This window comes from Lactuca sativa, chromosome 7 (assembly GCF_002870075.4).
Source record: "Lactuca sativa cultivar Salinas chromosome 7, Lsat_Salinas_v11, whole genome shotgun sequence".
NCBI classification, from domain to species: domain Eukaryota; kingdom Viridiplantae; phylum Streptophyta; class Magnoliopsida; order Asterales; family Asteraceae; genus Lactuca; species Lactuca sativa.
In genome coordinates, this window is record NC_056629.2 from 80,422,371 (window position 1) to 80,436,334 (window position 13,964).

The window sequence follows — 13,964 nt, forward strand, 5'->3', positions numbered from 1 at the left end:
AAAAAATGTCATCAATTTGTGGGAGATGTCACAAACCATAGGAAAATATATGTTGGGTTGATGAAAGGAGATAGTTGTGCCTTGTTGAGGTGGAGTTAGTGATAACTGATACCCTCTTAACCTGTTAACGAGTGAAGGAAGATGAAGGTGGTGTAATATTCGAATGGTATGTGAAAGTGGATGTGGTTAGCATTACATTGTATGAACTTTATCGATAGATATTAATAACACAGGAAAAGAAAAAACAAACAAAATTATGTATATTTTAAAAAAATGTAAGAACTCTAGTTATGGAAAGATGAAAAGTAGGATAATTTTTCGATATATTAGGATCTGCTCTAAGTTTTTTGAACAACTATACAATTTTGTGCTAATTTAACAAATTTCAGACTATCTTTTGTGTCAAACATTCAAAGATTTGATTGTGAAAATATGGGCCATACATATTATTGACAACTAAAAAACAATTTTAGAATGATTCTAACCGAAAATGGATGGTCGAAGATTATAAAAATAAAAGCAAAAAGACCCATTAAAGATGCATTGAATTATTGTCACTTTACTTTTCGTGGCATCACATGGGTCAATCCCGAATCCCCACCATCTCTTTTCTCTTATCTCACTTCAAACACGGCAAAAAGAAACAGCTCTGCGTTTTAGTTTTAGCATGTAAAATTTCAAGCTATACCCAATTCGATTCACATTACAACGGCTTGATTTCATCATTATCTTCAGTTTTTCTTTACTTTTTAAGTTCGCACTCGAGTTCCGAGTGATTCTATCAAAAAAATCGTGTTTGGGTAAAGCTTAATTCGTCAAGAACACTCATTTTCTTCCACTTTTCCATCTGGGTTTCGCCCCAATTGAAGCTCGAATACAGTCATGAGTATGTACGGGAGAGATCCGTGGGGTGGGCCGCTGGAGATAAACACGGCTGACTCCGCGACAGACGATGACCGGAGCAGGAACTTGAACGACTTCGACAGGGCGGCGCTTTCTCGTCCATTAGACGAAACGCAGCAAAGCTGGCTGTTAGGTCCCGGAGAACAGAAGAAGAAAAGGTACGTAGATCTGGGGTGTATCATCGTCAGCCGTAAGATTTTTATTTGGACGATTGGAACGATTCTAGCAGCTGGTTTCATCGCCGGAATAATTACAGTCATAGTCAAGAACGTGCCTAGGCACCACAAGCATCCTCCAGCACCAGATAACTACACTATTGCACTCCACAAAGCTCTCATGTTCTTCAATGCCCAAAAATGTAAGATACCACCTTTCTACTTTACTCAGATCTAATGTTCTTTTGTTTAATTCCTTATTCCTCCGTCGCAATTGATTCCTTTTCAGCTGGAAAGCTTCCGAGGCATAATAATGTTTCATGGAGGGGTAATTCGTGTTTAAACGATGGAAAATCGGACAAATCAGGAGCTGTAATGAAAGATTTAGTGGGTGGATATTATGATGCTGGGGATGCGATAAAGTTTCATTTCCCTCAAGCTTGGGCCATGACTCTGTTGAGTTGGAGTGTGATTGAATACAGTGGTAAATACGAAGCTGTAGGAGAGCTTGCTCATGTTAGAGATATTATCAAATGGGGCACTGATTACTTTCTTAAAACCTTCAATTCTTCTGCTGATAGCATAAGCCAACTTGTAGCTCAGGTTAGCTTCAAATCTTCTTCGATTCTGAATTGTAATTTGGAAGTGTAAATTCTAAAAACACGATGTTTCACAGGTTGGAAATGGTGATACATCGGGAGGAACAAGTGATCCAAACGATCAAACTTGTTGGATGCGACCCGAGGACATTGACTACCCACGACCCGTGACCACATGTTCTTCATGCTCTGACCTGGCAGCTGAGATGGCAGCAGCATTAGCTTCAGCTTCCATTGTTTTCAAGGACAACAAGATCTACTCAAAGAAACTTGTCCATGGTGCTGAAACGCTTTGGAAGTTTGCTAGAGATCAACGTGGTTTGTATAGTGGTGGTGGATCAGATGCTGCAACTTATTATAATTCGAGTATGTATTGGGATGAGTTTGTGTGGGGTGGAGCTTGGATGTATTATGCAACGGGGAATCAGTCGTATTTGTATCTTGCTAGTCACCCGACTTTAGCTAAGCATGCGGGTGCCTTTAAGGGAGGACCGAATTATGGTGTTTTTAGTTGGGATAACAAGCTTCCTGGAGCTCAAGTAAGTTTTCTTGTATTGTGTTAGGCATATTAGTCATGTCCCATTGACATCAGTCTCACAGTCCCACCAATGGGACAAAAACTGTAATTTTGTCCAACCCAAAAAAGTAGGACAGAGACCGATGTCAATAAGACAAAAATTACAGTTTTTTGTCCCACCCAAAAAGTCAGGACATAGAATTGCTTTTGATCTATTGTTTGTGTAAAAGACGTAAATACCCTCGTCGTAGAAAATAGCCCTAGAAAGCTTGTCTGGCATTGTCTAGTTGTGTCATGTCCCATGTAACAAACGCACTGCGTTTGTTACATGAGACATAACTAGATGTGCCAGGGCAAGATTTCTAAGGCTATTTTCTACGACGAGGGTATTTACGTCTTTTACACAAACAAGAGATCAAAAGCAATTCTCTGTCCCGCTTTTTTGGGTGGGACAAAAAATTGCAATTTTTGTCTTATTGACATCAGTCTCTATCCTGCTTTTTTGGGTTGGACAAAAAGACAAAATTGCAATTTTTGTCCGATTAACATCAATTTGGGTAGGAGAAAATTTGAAAATTTTGTTGCATGGACATGAGTCCTATCCCACATAATGTGTTATACTGCATGTGAGTTTATACATCATTCTCACTTATGAATAACATTATTCTATCTTGTAGGTGCTACTGACTCGATTAAGATTATTTTTAAGTCCTGGGTACCCATATGAACAAACACTGAAGACGTTTCATAACCAAACAAGCATAATCATGTGTTCATACTTGCCATACTTCACAAGTTTTAACCGAACAAGAGGTAGTAAATTACTAAATTACCCAACCCTCTATTTCCTTTCTTAATTTAACTATAAAACTAAAGTATTTTTGATGTTGTAGGAGGGATGATACAATTGAATCATGGAAACACACAGCCTCTTCAGTACGTTGCTAATGCAGCCTTTTTAGCGACCCTTTTTAGCGACTATTTAGATGCTGCAGACACTCCAGGGTGGTATTGTGGACCGAATTTCTATTCAACTGATGTGCTAAGGAAATTTGCTGAGACTCAGGTATTCTTTCATTTGTGTCATGTTAGCTTTGTAATTATCAATAGAGTTACATACATCTTTCAAAAGTGGGCCCACTGTCGTTAAATCATTTTTACTTTTATAATATTTGTTAACTTTAACGTTAATATAATAATTTGTTAGTTAGTAAAACAGTAACAATAACTATTTAAAATTTATAGTTCAATGAAAAAAGATATTTCATTTATTAAGATAGTTAAGCAACTCGTTAGTTCATAAATAACATTAATATAATGGGATATCCACAATAATGTTTACTTTGTATATATCTACTTTTTATAATATGTGTACCCATGTTGTATAGCTTTACATTTACTACATTTTAGAATTATAATATTTTGCATACAACTTTATAATCAAGATATCAATGTTAAGTATTAATGAATTGTTTACAATACTCATTTTTTTTAAAGGAGAAGTCGTTTTTATTTATCTTGCGATTCATTTTCTTCTATCTTCTTAATCTGTTCAAAACTTTAGTGTTTTTTATATATAGATAAGTCAATAAAATAATAAACTAATGTAATATGCTAGTTTATGAATAAAACTATAATGAAATAATATAATAATGTAGTTATATAATAATGTCAAAAGGTAATATAAATAATGTAATAATGTTGCTTGGATAATGTGAAATACTCGGACCATGTTTCCTTTTTGTTCCATCAAGTGGATACATGAATTTTAAAAAGTATTTGAGAAAATGATGGCACATTTGGGGAAATGAAGGAAAAAATGAGTGCGGATCTGTAAATAATTACAACGAAATGGTAAAAACCTAATTTTCGTGACTTTTTCTATCTTTTGTTTACATTAAGTCAAAAATACCTATATATGTTTGCTAGATAAATTCCCATCTCCATTAAATCTATCAAGTTAAAAAGAAAATCACCTTGCTCCCTAGACCATTGTCATGATTTTGTTATTTCTTTCAATGGTTTCTAACTTAACTAGTTAAATATAAACAAAGTTTCACAATTGGTCCTTGTGGTTTCATTTTGCTGCATGGTTGGTGCTTTTTAGCTATGATGCATGGAAACTTCTCTAAGGTTGCCGTTTCCGTTTCCGAAACTCCATGGAAACGGATACTCTATGGAAACTCCTTGGAAACGTTTCCTGGAAGTATCGGATATCATGGAAACGTTTCTGCGAAGTTTCCTTAAAGTTTCGATGAAGTTTCCTAGCCGTTTCTATTTTATTTTAAGGTTTACATGAGCTTTTTAAGTTTAAATCCAAAAAAGACTAATGGCTGTTGTTTTTAAGGCTCAAAACGTATTTGATATTCCCTTAAGTCCCTAACCGATCGTCAATCAAAGTCTCCCCTGTCGTGAGTCGTCTCCTGTCTTCTCGATCAAAGACGATTAGTCGATCACAATTCATTAGGATCGTCAATCATCATTCATCACCATTCTTGATTCTCTTAATTCCTAATCACATCATTGATTATGGCTTCTCAAGAAACACAAGGATCATCAACTACATCAATAGATCAACCTCCATTGCGGGACTTGACATCAATATATATATATATATATATATATATATATATATATATATATATATATATATATATATATATATATATATATATATATACACACACACACACACACACACACACACAAAATTTTATATTGACATTGACGTATCTCTGCCGTATCCGTATCTTGATTTTTTGGGTTTTGCCGTTTCCCGTTACTGTTCCGTATCCGTTTCACATTACCGTATCCGTTTCCGTGCAACTTAGCTTTTTAGTTATTTTTTTAAACAACCAATATACCCTGTTTTGCCGTTACCCATTCTTATGGGACTTGGGGTTATGTTGTTGGTGGTGTTGTTTGTTGTGTGTGTATGCATGCGTGCACGCGCGCAATCACACACACACGGTATGCAAACAAAGCATTCTAACCGAGATAAAAGAGATAGTTGAATAGTATCTTCACAACGTAAGTCTTTAATTCCACTACATGATGCCTCTGATTTTATTCAACCACAAACCCATGCTCCTTTCCAGTTTTGCCGCAACCGCCCATCCGTATGATGGCGGACTTTGGTCGACTTTGATGGCGACAAATCTTTTTCTTCCATAGGGTATCCTACAAGTTGCTTATCGGTCTCACTAAATTCAAACCATCCCCAAGGCGGCGACACGATGATAGGGACAGTATCTCTGATCCTCTAACTGGCACCTCTACTTTTAAACATGTATCCTTCCGGTACGCCCTTAATGAACACAATGCCCTTACTCATTGCTATTTTGAGATTGCTTCTGTGCATGTGCACCTTATTGTCGGTTACAATGTCAAAGTATTTCTTGTTCTACCCCTAAATACTGAAAGGTTGATTTCATTTTTGTTTGTGTATGAATCCTCTTTATTCGATTGTTCATTTTGTTCATACTATATTTTCATTCGGGCACAACTAGGAGAATGGACGATGGTTGCTAATCTTGTTCTTACTTTCAAATTCGATTTGATTTCTTTCCTTCCATTTACTGGTTTGGTGAGTGTCTATATGATTTATGTTAATTTTTATGCCACAAATTCATAAATTGACTTTTCATATCTCGTTTTGAAACTTCGGTCCTAATGTATCAGTTGCATCATTTTGTAAGGTTTTTTTGTTACCATCTTGGTTGTACAACCAAAAGCAATCTTAAGATTTCCTTTTGGTGAAACGTCATTAGAGGAGAATAAGGATCAGGAGGAACGTAACTCCAAAGTTGACATTTCATGTAAATTTCAAAGTTCTAGTTCTTAATGGAATTTGCAATCCTCAGTGCAACGATGCTAATTTGAATTTAAGAACTTGACCTTTGAAAATTTTTACGAAAGGCCAACTTTGGTGTTTACCTTTGATGTCCGGTCCTTATTCACATCTAATAACGTTTTACTAAAAGGAAATTTTAGCGTTGTTTTTCGCTGTACAACCAAGAGGATAACAGAAAAAACTTACATTGATGCAAATGAGATATTAGGGATGAAGTTACAACACGAGATTTGAAAGCTCAAACAATGAGTTTGTGACATAAAAATGAGCATCGATTATAATAGACACTCACCAAACCAGTAAACGGTGAAAGAGAAAGAAGTCAATTCCAGTTTGTAAGCAAGAGCAATGTTAACAATCATCATCGCTTCTCCTAGTTGTTCCCCTAATTGAATACATAAAATAAACAATCTCATTAAGAAGGATTAATACTCAAACGATTTCAACATATCAAATATGTGTTTAGGGAAAAATATGAATTGCCTTGACATTGTAACGGGAAGTGAGGTGCAATCTCTAAATAGCAATAAGAAGAGCATTGAGGGCGTAATTGCAGGATACGCGTTTATCGGTGAAGGTTAACAAAGGAACATAGACATGTCCTTGACAGTTATTTTTGAAGACCAGTTTGAATTTGGCGATACCGTTAAGCAACTTACACGATACCCCCTATGGAAGAAAAAAGATTTGTTTGTAGCAGGAATCGACAAGCAGTGTATGTTTGTGGTTGAAGAGAATCGGTGGTGGAATTAGAGACTTAGGTTGCAATGATACTGATTCTACAATCTCTAGGAAATGATAAATTATATAAAATTACAGAAATGGTCTTTGAGGTGTATTGAATTTTTCAGATTTGGTCCAAAGTTGTCTTAAATATATATCTCTTTGTTCCTCAGATCGACTATATCCTTGGAAAAAACCCGAGAAAGATGAGTTATGTTGTGGGATTTGGCAATCACTACCCCAAACACGTACACCACAGAGGCGCATCAATTCCCAAAAACAAGATCAAGTACAGCTGTAAAGGCGGATATAAATGGAGAAACTCAAAAAAACCAAATCCCAATATCATTTTTGGAGCCATGGTTGCAGGGCCAGATAGACATGATGGATTCCATGATGTGCGAATGAATTACAATTACACGGAGCCAACACTCGCCGGAAATGCTGGTTTGGTGGCGGCACTGGTGGCCCTCTCTGGCGGTAGAACGGTTAAAGTTGATAAAAACACGATTTTCTCGGCAGTGCCGCCTATGTTTCCCACTCCACCACCGCCACCAGCTCCATGGAAGCCATGAACATAAATGGTTGTTTTTTTGGATTGTAATAGTCAGAATGGCTAATTACTAATTACTGGACTTTCTTTTTTTAGAAAGAGTATTTTGATTGTATGTAGTTTGAACTTTGAATTGTTTCTAGTGTATGTAAATTAAAGTAAGTAATCTTTTGTAGTATTTGAAACAATGAAAACTCGGTGACACTAACAATTGGTTTTTTAATGTTTAAACACGCTTGATTTCCATTTATTGAAACTTTTGTCAAGTTTTGGGCAGAAAAAGAAATCCTTATGAAAAAACTTGCAAAGCAGAATATTACTTATGTCTTAATAGTGTAACGTTTAGATCTGGAAGAGGGCAGTTTTTATAAACTTGTATCATATCTAAATCATCAAAAGGTACAGATGTAACAACATGCATTTTGTAGATAGAGTTTTGGAAGAAATAACATCAAATTATCAGATATGTTAGTGTACAACCATACTACAGGAGAACAATGTAGTTTACTCAAAATAAATTTTACAATGATAAATAAATTTAAATAACATAAATGTGAATAAATTGCTATAAAAATAAAGTACATTACATATATTGGTTATAACTTAAAAGTGCCCATTGTGTTTTGTTCTAAAAATACACTTCCTAAGATAAAATTGATTAAAATCAAGTTACTTTAATTTGCAATTTGCTACAAAATTAGTTTTTGTAATGTATATATTGGTAGAATAGGGTTTTCTTGGTTTTAGTTTTGCTTTTTCCAGTTTCCTATTTAGGTAGCTTTTGTATATGAACTAGGGGTTAGACACCGCTTGCAAACGGGGTGTTTTGGTTAATTTGTTCAAAATAGATTTTGTCATATCTCAAAAACTCTACACAAATATAGGAATGTCATCCAAAAATTAAGCAAAATTCAAGTAGAGTTTTTAAAATATGATGTCCTAATAAGAAAAAAATATCGAAAATTTAATGCTTTATCGATTTGTTTATTTTAAAACATTATACTATGTTCAATCTATCTGGAATATTTTTTATAAATTATCAAGAATCATTTCATCAAATCATTAAGCTTGTATTGTTCCGGTTATATATCTATAATATTATAATATAACTGAATTTAATTATAATGGACTTTTGGTTTGTAAAGATAAATGTGTAAAAGCAATTTCATGGTTTTAACATTCATAAAGCATGAAACCGAATATGTAATCTTTTTTTGAAAAAGAAGTTGAAAATAAAATATGAATATGTAAAAATTGAAATTCTAAGGGTGTGTTTGTTTGTGAAAAAATTTCCAGTTTTCTAGGAAAATTTTCCAATAAAAATGAAAATTTTGAAAACACGTTTGTGTAACACCCAAAGTTTTGAAGGCCAAGAAAGGAAAGAAAACCCTAACTATAAGGGGAGACTCGGCAAGTCCAAGGAGGAACTCGGCAAGTCCGAGCGGGATCCGGGTCGAGGAGTAAGTGACCGACTCGGCGAGTCGGCCAAGGGGACTCGGCGAGTCTGGTCTGTGCGAGAAAAACCCTAAATTCGGGACTTGGAGCCTATTTAAACGTCTCATTCTCTCCCCTAGGGTTCCTTTACTGCCTCTTTCACCTAGAACATCGAACCCTAAGCCCCATTGTTGCCCATTCAAACTTCCAAGCCATTTTTGAGTGATTTGAAGGAAGAAGAAAGAAGGGAATCATTGAAGCTTCAAGGACTGGCCTTAGATCTGAAGATTGGGGAAACTTTCTGAATTATTGAAGGTATTAAGTCGTTTCCCTCCTTTAGATCTATTATGGTTGTGAGTTTTGGGGGATTTTAGCCATGATTAGCTACCCCTTTTGAGTTAGAAGCCAGATCTGAAGTTGCTACTTCACATCTAAGCATATTATGGTCTTAAGAAGCATAAAGTACCTGCCCTTGAGTTGATTATGGAGCCTCTTTGCCTTAAACCCTAGTTTATGGTGTATTTTGCCTAGATCTCCTTCCGTACACGTAAAGTTTGCAACTTTACGTGAGGAATAGGCTTGGGAAGGGTAGATCTACAGTTTGGAGTCCATGCATGACTCAAAAGTCCTCTGCATGTATGGAGATCTGAATGGACTCGGCGAGTCCTTTGAGTGGACTCGACGAGTAGCATGAAGATTTGAAGGAACTCGACGAGTGGGATGAACAGCTCGTCGAGTCAGATGAAGTTGGGCAGAAACTCGGTGAGTTGGATGAACAACTCGGCGAGTCTGTTGAAGATTGTCTCGGACTTGGCGAGTCTGTTCTTGGACTCGGCGAATCATGTCGCGAAACCCCAAACCCTTCGAGTTGAGACTCGAATCAGTGAGTTGAATGGAGACTCGGTGAGTTGGACAGGTCAAGACTCGGAAATCGGTAGACTCGGCGAGTCGAGTCGCGAATAGAAGGACTCTGAACATATGAACTCGGCGAGTCAATAGGGTGACTCGACGAGTAGGGTTGACCTGGAAGGTTAACTTTTACCAGGACTTGGACTTTGACCAGAGTTGACTTGGTTGTCTTTCGGGGGTCAGTTAGACTCAGTGTTGCATTGATATTGGTAGCTTGGGGAGCGAGTGAAGCAGGAGTTCAGAGAGTTGCCGGGCAGCAGCTAGTGGGTTCATCAGCCAGTTCAGCCAGTGCAGGTGAGTTTCCCTTTGTATGAATGGGTCTACGGCCACAATGCCGGCCCATGTAGTTATGAGTAGAAGACCCGGGGGTTAGCCCTAGGCATAGTATGCTAGTATGATATTTGGGACGAGGTCCAATGATAGAGGGCGGGTGCCCAAGGAATGGTTTATGTGATAGTTTATATTTGTTGTCTGTGTGATACTTGTATGTGCCTGGTAGGGAGGTGAGTGTGGGCGAGGTCCCGTATCTTACCAATAGCAGAGTGTGGATGGTGTTCCACATCTCAGTAGCAGCAGATCAGGGGCGAGGCCCAAGTTAGGGAAGGAGTGAGGGTGGGCTGGGCCCGTACCTCACCATCAGCAGGAGTATGGACGGGGTTCCATGACTCATCAGTAGCAGGACAAGGGCGGGGCCTAGAAATAGGCGAGGCCTTAGGACAAGATCCGTTAGTATGTGTTTAGCTTAGGTGATGTGATGTGATATGTTTATGTGCTATTATATGTTAGTGGGCGAGGCCCTGTGACAGGCGAGGCCTAAGTGAAACAGATTTGTATCCGAGCGGGGCTCGAAGCCAGGCGGGGCCTGGAGCGGCGGGGCCGTTGTAGCGGGCGAGGCCCGAGGTAGGGGCGTGGCCCAGTATGTGCAGTATGTGGTTATGCATGGTATGTGGTAGGGTGGGAAATGTTGGGTTTTGAGCATTCTAACACTTCCTAAGTGTACATGCAACCCTAAATACCTTGGATCTATGTTTTCTCTATTATACATGCAAATAAGAACTTCCAAGGTATTATCCTAATCTAGCATACGAAACAATAATGTAACAAGATAGAATACATACCTCTTGATGTAGAAAGTCTTCATGAAGCTTGAGTGCTTAGTGCCCCAAGTGTGACACCTCAAATGGAATCACAATCATCAAAACACTTAGAATGACTTGAGAGAATTCTACACTCACCAAAATCGGCTAGCCCTTTCTTGAATACTACTAGTGGCCGATTTTTCCTCAATAATAAGATGCTTATATAGTTACACAATTAGGGTAAACTCTTAATTGTCATGGCTTTCCATTTCCTTGGATCCATGGGTACAAATACACCATGGAGCATCCATGGACCATCCTATGGGTTTTAGCCCAACTTGATTATCCATGGAGCATTAGCCCACTATACAAGTATGGATGATTTACACAATCAACCCATATATTTAATTAGTCTTCTTTTGATCACTTAATTAATCCTAGATTAATTCTTGATCAATACTAATTAAATAATCTTATTATTCTTATTATTAATATACTAGAACTTAGAATATATTAATAACCATAAGTGTCTTATTTCTCTCATTCAAGTGCATGATGGTATGCAACCCAAATGGACCATGCCGGGTCGGGTCAAGTCTTACCAAATATAGTTATGGACTTAGACATTAATCCAACAGTCTCCCACTTGGATAAGTCTAAAACTATTATTGCGTATGACTTCAGGAACCAACCGGCAATCGTAGCTCTCAAAAGCTTCTGTCGAACTCTGACCTTGTAGATGAACTCTGACCTTTGTCAGTGACTTGTCCATTAGATACGGGATCATATATTCCTCCATTCTAGATATCATATGGACTGAGACATGGATTATAATCATTCTCTCTGTCCATTTGTTGTTTCCCGATTTCCGATTTATGACAACTGACTAATTGAACAAATCAAATCAGTCCTGGCCCGGCCGAGCACTTCCATTTGTCATCATCAAATCATCGAGGGGCCCACAGATATCGCTTTTATCCCGAAGGTAAAAGGAACGGATAAACTTCGACTCATATGGCTTGTTCTACTACTTGTTGAATCATACACAAAGGCACGTTTTATAGCACCGAGTTACCAAATGCGTTTTCGTGCTATCAATGTACTATCAACTCATAGTAACAACTCATATCTCTAGGTTTGAAGAATATAAGATATTATCGTCTCATGATCACTCGTGATAAAATCCATGAAGTGATTCCAATGAGCGCGGGTTGAATCCAATACTCAGAACTTATAAGCACTCATGATTGTTGTAGCCTTGTCCAACACCTTAGACCTCTACAACCCATCATGACAGTCTTAATTCATATCTACTTCCAAAATATGACTGACTGTGGATGGTTTGAATAACTTAGTCATTCCGGAAGAATAACCCAGTTTATTCGGGAAGTCAAAACATGCAAAGTGAAACACAATAATAATTGAATCCAATATGGTATCAACCCTTTGAACATAAATAAAACACCTTTTATTTATCACCATATGATTACACATTATTCATTGTACACTGTTTCAGCTATCAACTTTATTCTTGAATTTAAAACAATAGTTGTCCCATGCTCCAAGCATGTACACTATGTTTTTTTTTCCAAAACACTAGTCATGCCACACACCAAGTATGCATACTATGTTTTTCTATGATCTTTACTTTGTGAACTAGATCAATTGAACATAACTTCAATGATTCTCTTTTCACACCCCCAAATCCTTACTGCAAATGCAAGAATTCCAAATTCATGCCATTTACTGAAATCTGTTAGATTCTAAACTTATATGCATTGATCCTCTTGTTATGATTATGCACAAAGTCAGAAAGACTTGACAACAATCATTACAGAGTATTCCAAAGGAGATCAGCTCCTTGGAAACATCCTTCTTGCATTAAGTTTCCTAATCTTAAACAGATTGAAAATTCTAACTTTGAAACATTTCCAGATTCCATTTTGACTATCACTTCTGAACAAGAGTTGCCTCCTTACAGACTATGTCAATATGGTCCTTCCAGAATTATCACTATACTTCCAATTGTCCTTGAGCAACCAATCTTTGGTAAACCTTAGATTGTCCTCGACAATTGTTTAATCCTTTTAGTCATATCCAGTTCTAAACCTTTTCCCTTCTTAATGCCCCAGGCATTTGGAAAATTTTAGAACGGATGAATATAGCACATGTAATCGATCCTATATCCGAAGCATATGGGACACGATTCATGATGTCTTACATAAAGACTAAACCAGTCTTTTGCTATAATATTTCCATTTCAATTTGCCAAGTTCTCATAATTCAGATTATGAAAAGGGATGCCGTAATCATAATCGAATTTTAGAACGCAAATAATGGACCCATATACAAAATTTCCTTATGTTGAGCCATTCCAACATGAAATTCATATATATCCTTGACTAAATGATAAAAACCTCACGATCTAAGCTTATAGATTTGAGATGAAGCATAATTTCCTCTCCCTTAATTATAGCAAAACAACTTTTTCCCAATTGAAACTTTTGTTTTCTATAATTAACATTGCTAACTTGCAATACTTATCATAATTATCATGCTCCCACTAACATGATGATTATTAGCATAACACTTATGCTCCCACTAGCTTTGACATGTACTCAGAAATCAGCTGGACTTCTAGAAATCAATACTTCATTGACCAAAGTTCAGATTTCTGATGCTAGATTGTTTTGATAAAGTTGTATCAAAATCATACACCTTCCCTTAGATAGCACACTTGTGAGTCTAAACAATTATGAAGAGGTATGCCGTAATCATAATGGTTAGACCTTTTTGCCACTTCTCACAAGTCCAGGTTAGTGTGCCGGTTAACCACACGCGCTCCACTAACGACTTTGAGAATGCAAATATCACAATTGCTATCTAGATAAAATCTACTTAGTGAAAGTGTTTCCTCACCATCATTTTCATGAATCGGAGAGAAACCTTATGACACTTAGATTTATATGGTGTATGAGTTCCTACCCATATGAATTTGTCAAACCATAATCACAAGACAAAGATAATGACAAATCCAAAACCATATGGATTGAACTCAATCTTAACTTCTTGCCACCTGGCAGCTCAAGGGCCTGCCATTGCTTCCAAGTTGTTATGCAACAAACTGAGAACTCTAAGAACTCATATGCAAAGCCAACTTTAACTGGAATGGGCACAGATATGTCAACACAATAGATTATAAACCTCAAATTGTGTGCTAGAGAAGAACTTTAGGTTTT

General features: G+C 37.0%; 1 protein-coding gene across 1 annotated transcript; it reads left to right on the forward strand.

The window, feature by feature from the left end:
* Positions 1–567: 567 nt before the first annotated feature.
* LOC111914012 (endoglucanase 25) lies at positions 568–7,553 on the forward strand. The gene is made up of 6 exons (XM_023909751.2): positions 568–1,261; positions 1,348–1,661; positions 1,735–2,196; positions 2,852–2,987; positions 3,068–3,240; positions 6,924–7,553. Exons 1-6 carry the CDS (start codon positions 883–885, stop codon positions 7,323–7,325), a joined length of 1,866 nt encoding a protein of 621 aa, XP_023765519.1. The 5' UTR covers positions 568–882; the 3' UTR covers positions 7,326–7,553.
* The last annotated feature ends 6,411 nt before the right edge of the window (positions 7,554–13,964 follow it).

What these genes read in the sequence shown, in the direction of transcription:
- LOC111914012 (XM_023909751.2), top strand. Translation starts at nt 883, where the DNA reads ATGAGTATGTACGGGAGAGATCCGTGGGGTGGGCCGCTGGAGATAAAC. An exon ending in ACAAGCTTCCTGGAGCTCAA is followed by an intron (nt 2,197 to 2,851) that starts GTAAGTTTTCTT and finishes TCTATCTTGTAG; the next exon opens with GTGCTACTGACTCGATTAAG. An exon ending in GGAAATTTGCTGAGACTCAG is followed by an intron (nt 3,241 to 6,923) that starts GTATTCTTTCAT and finishes TTTGTTCCTCAG; the next exon opens with ATCGACTATATCCTTGGAAA.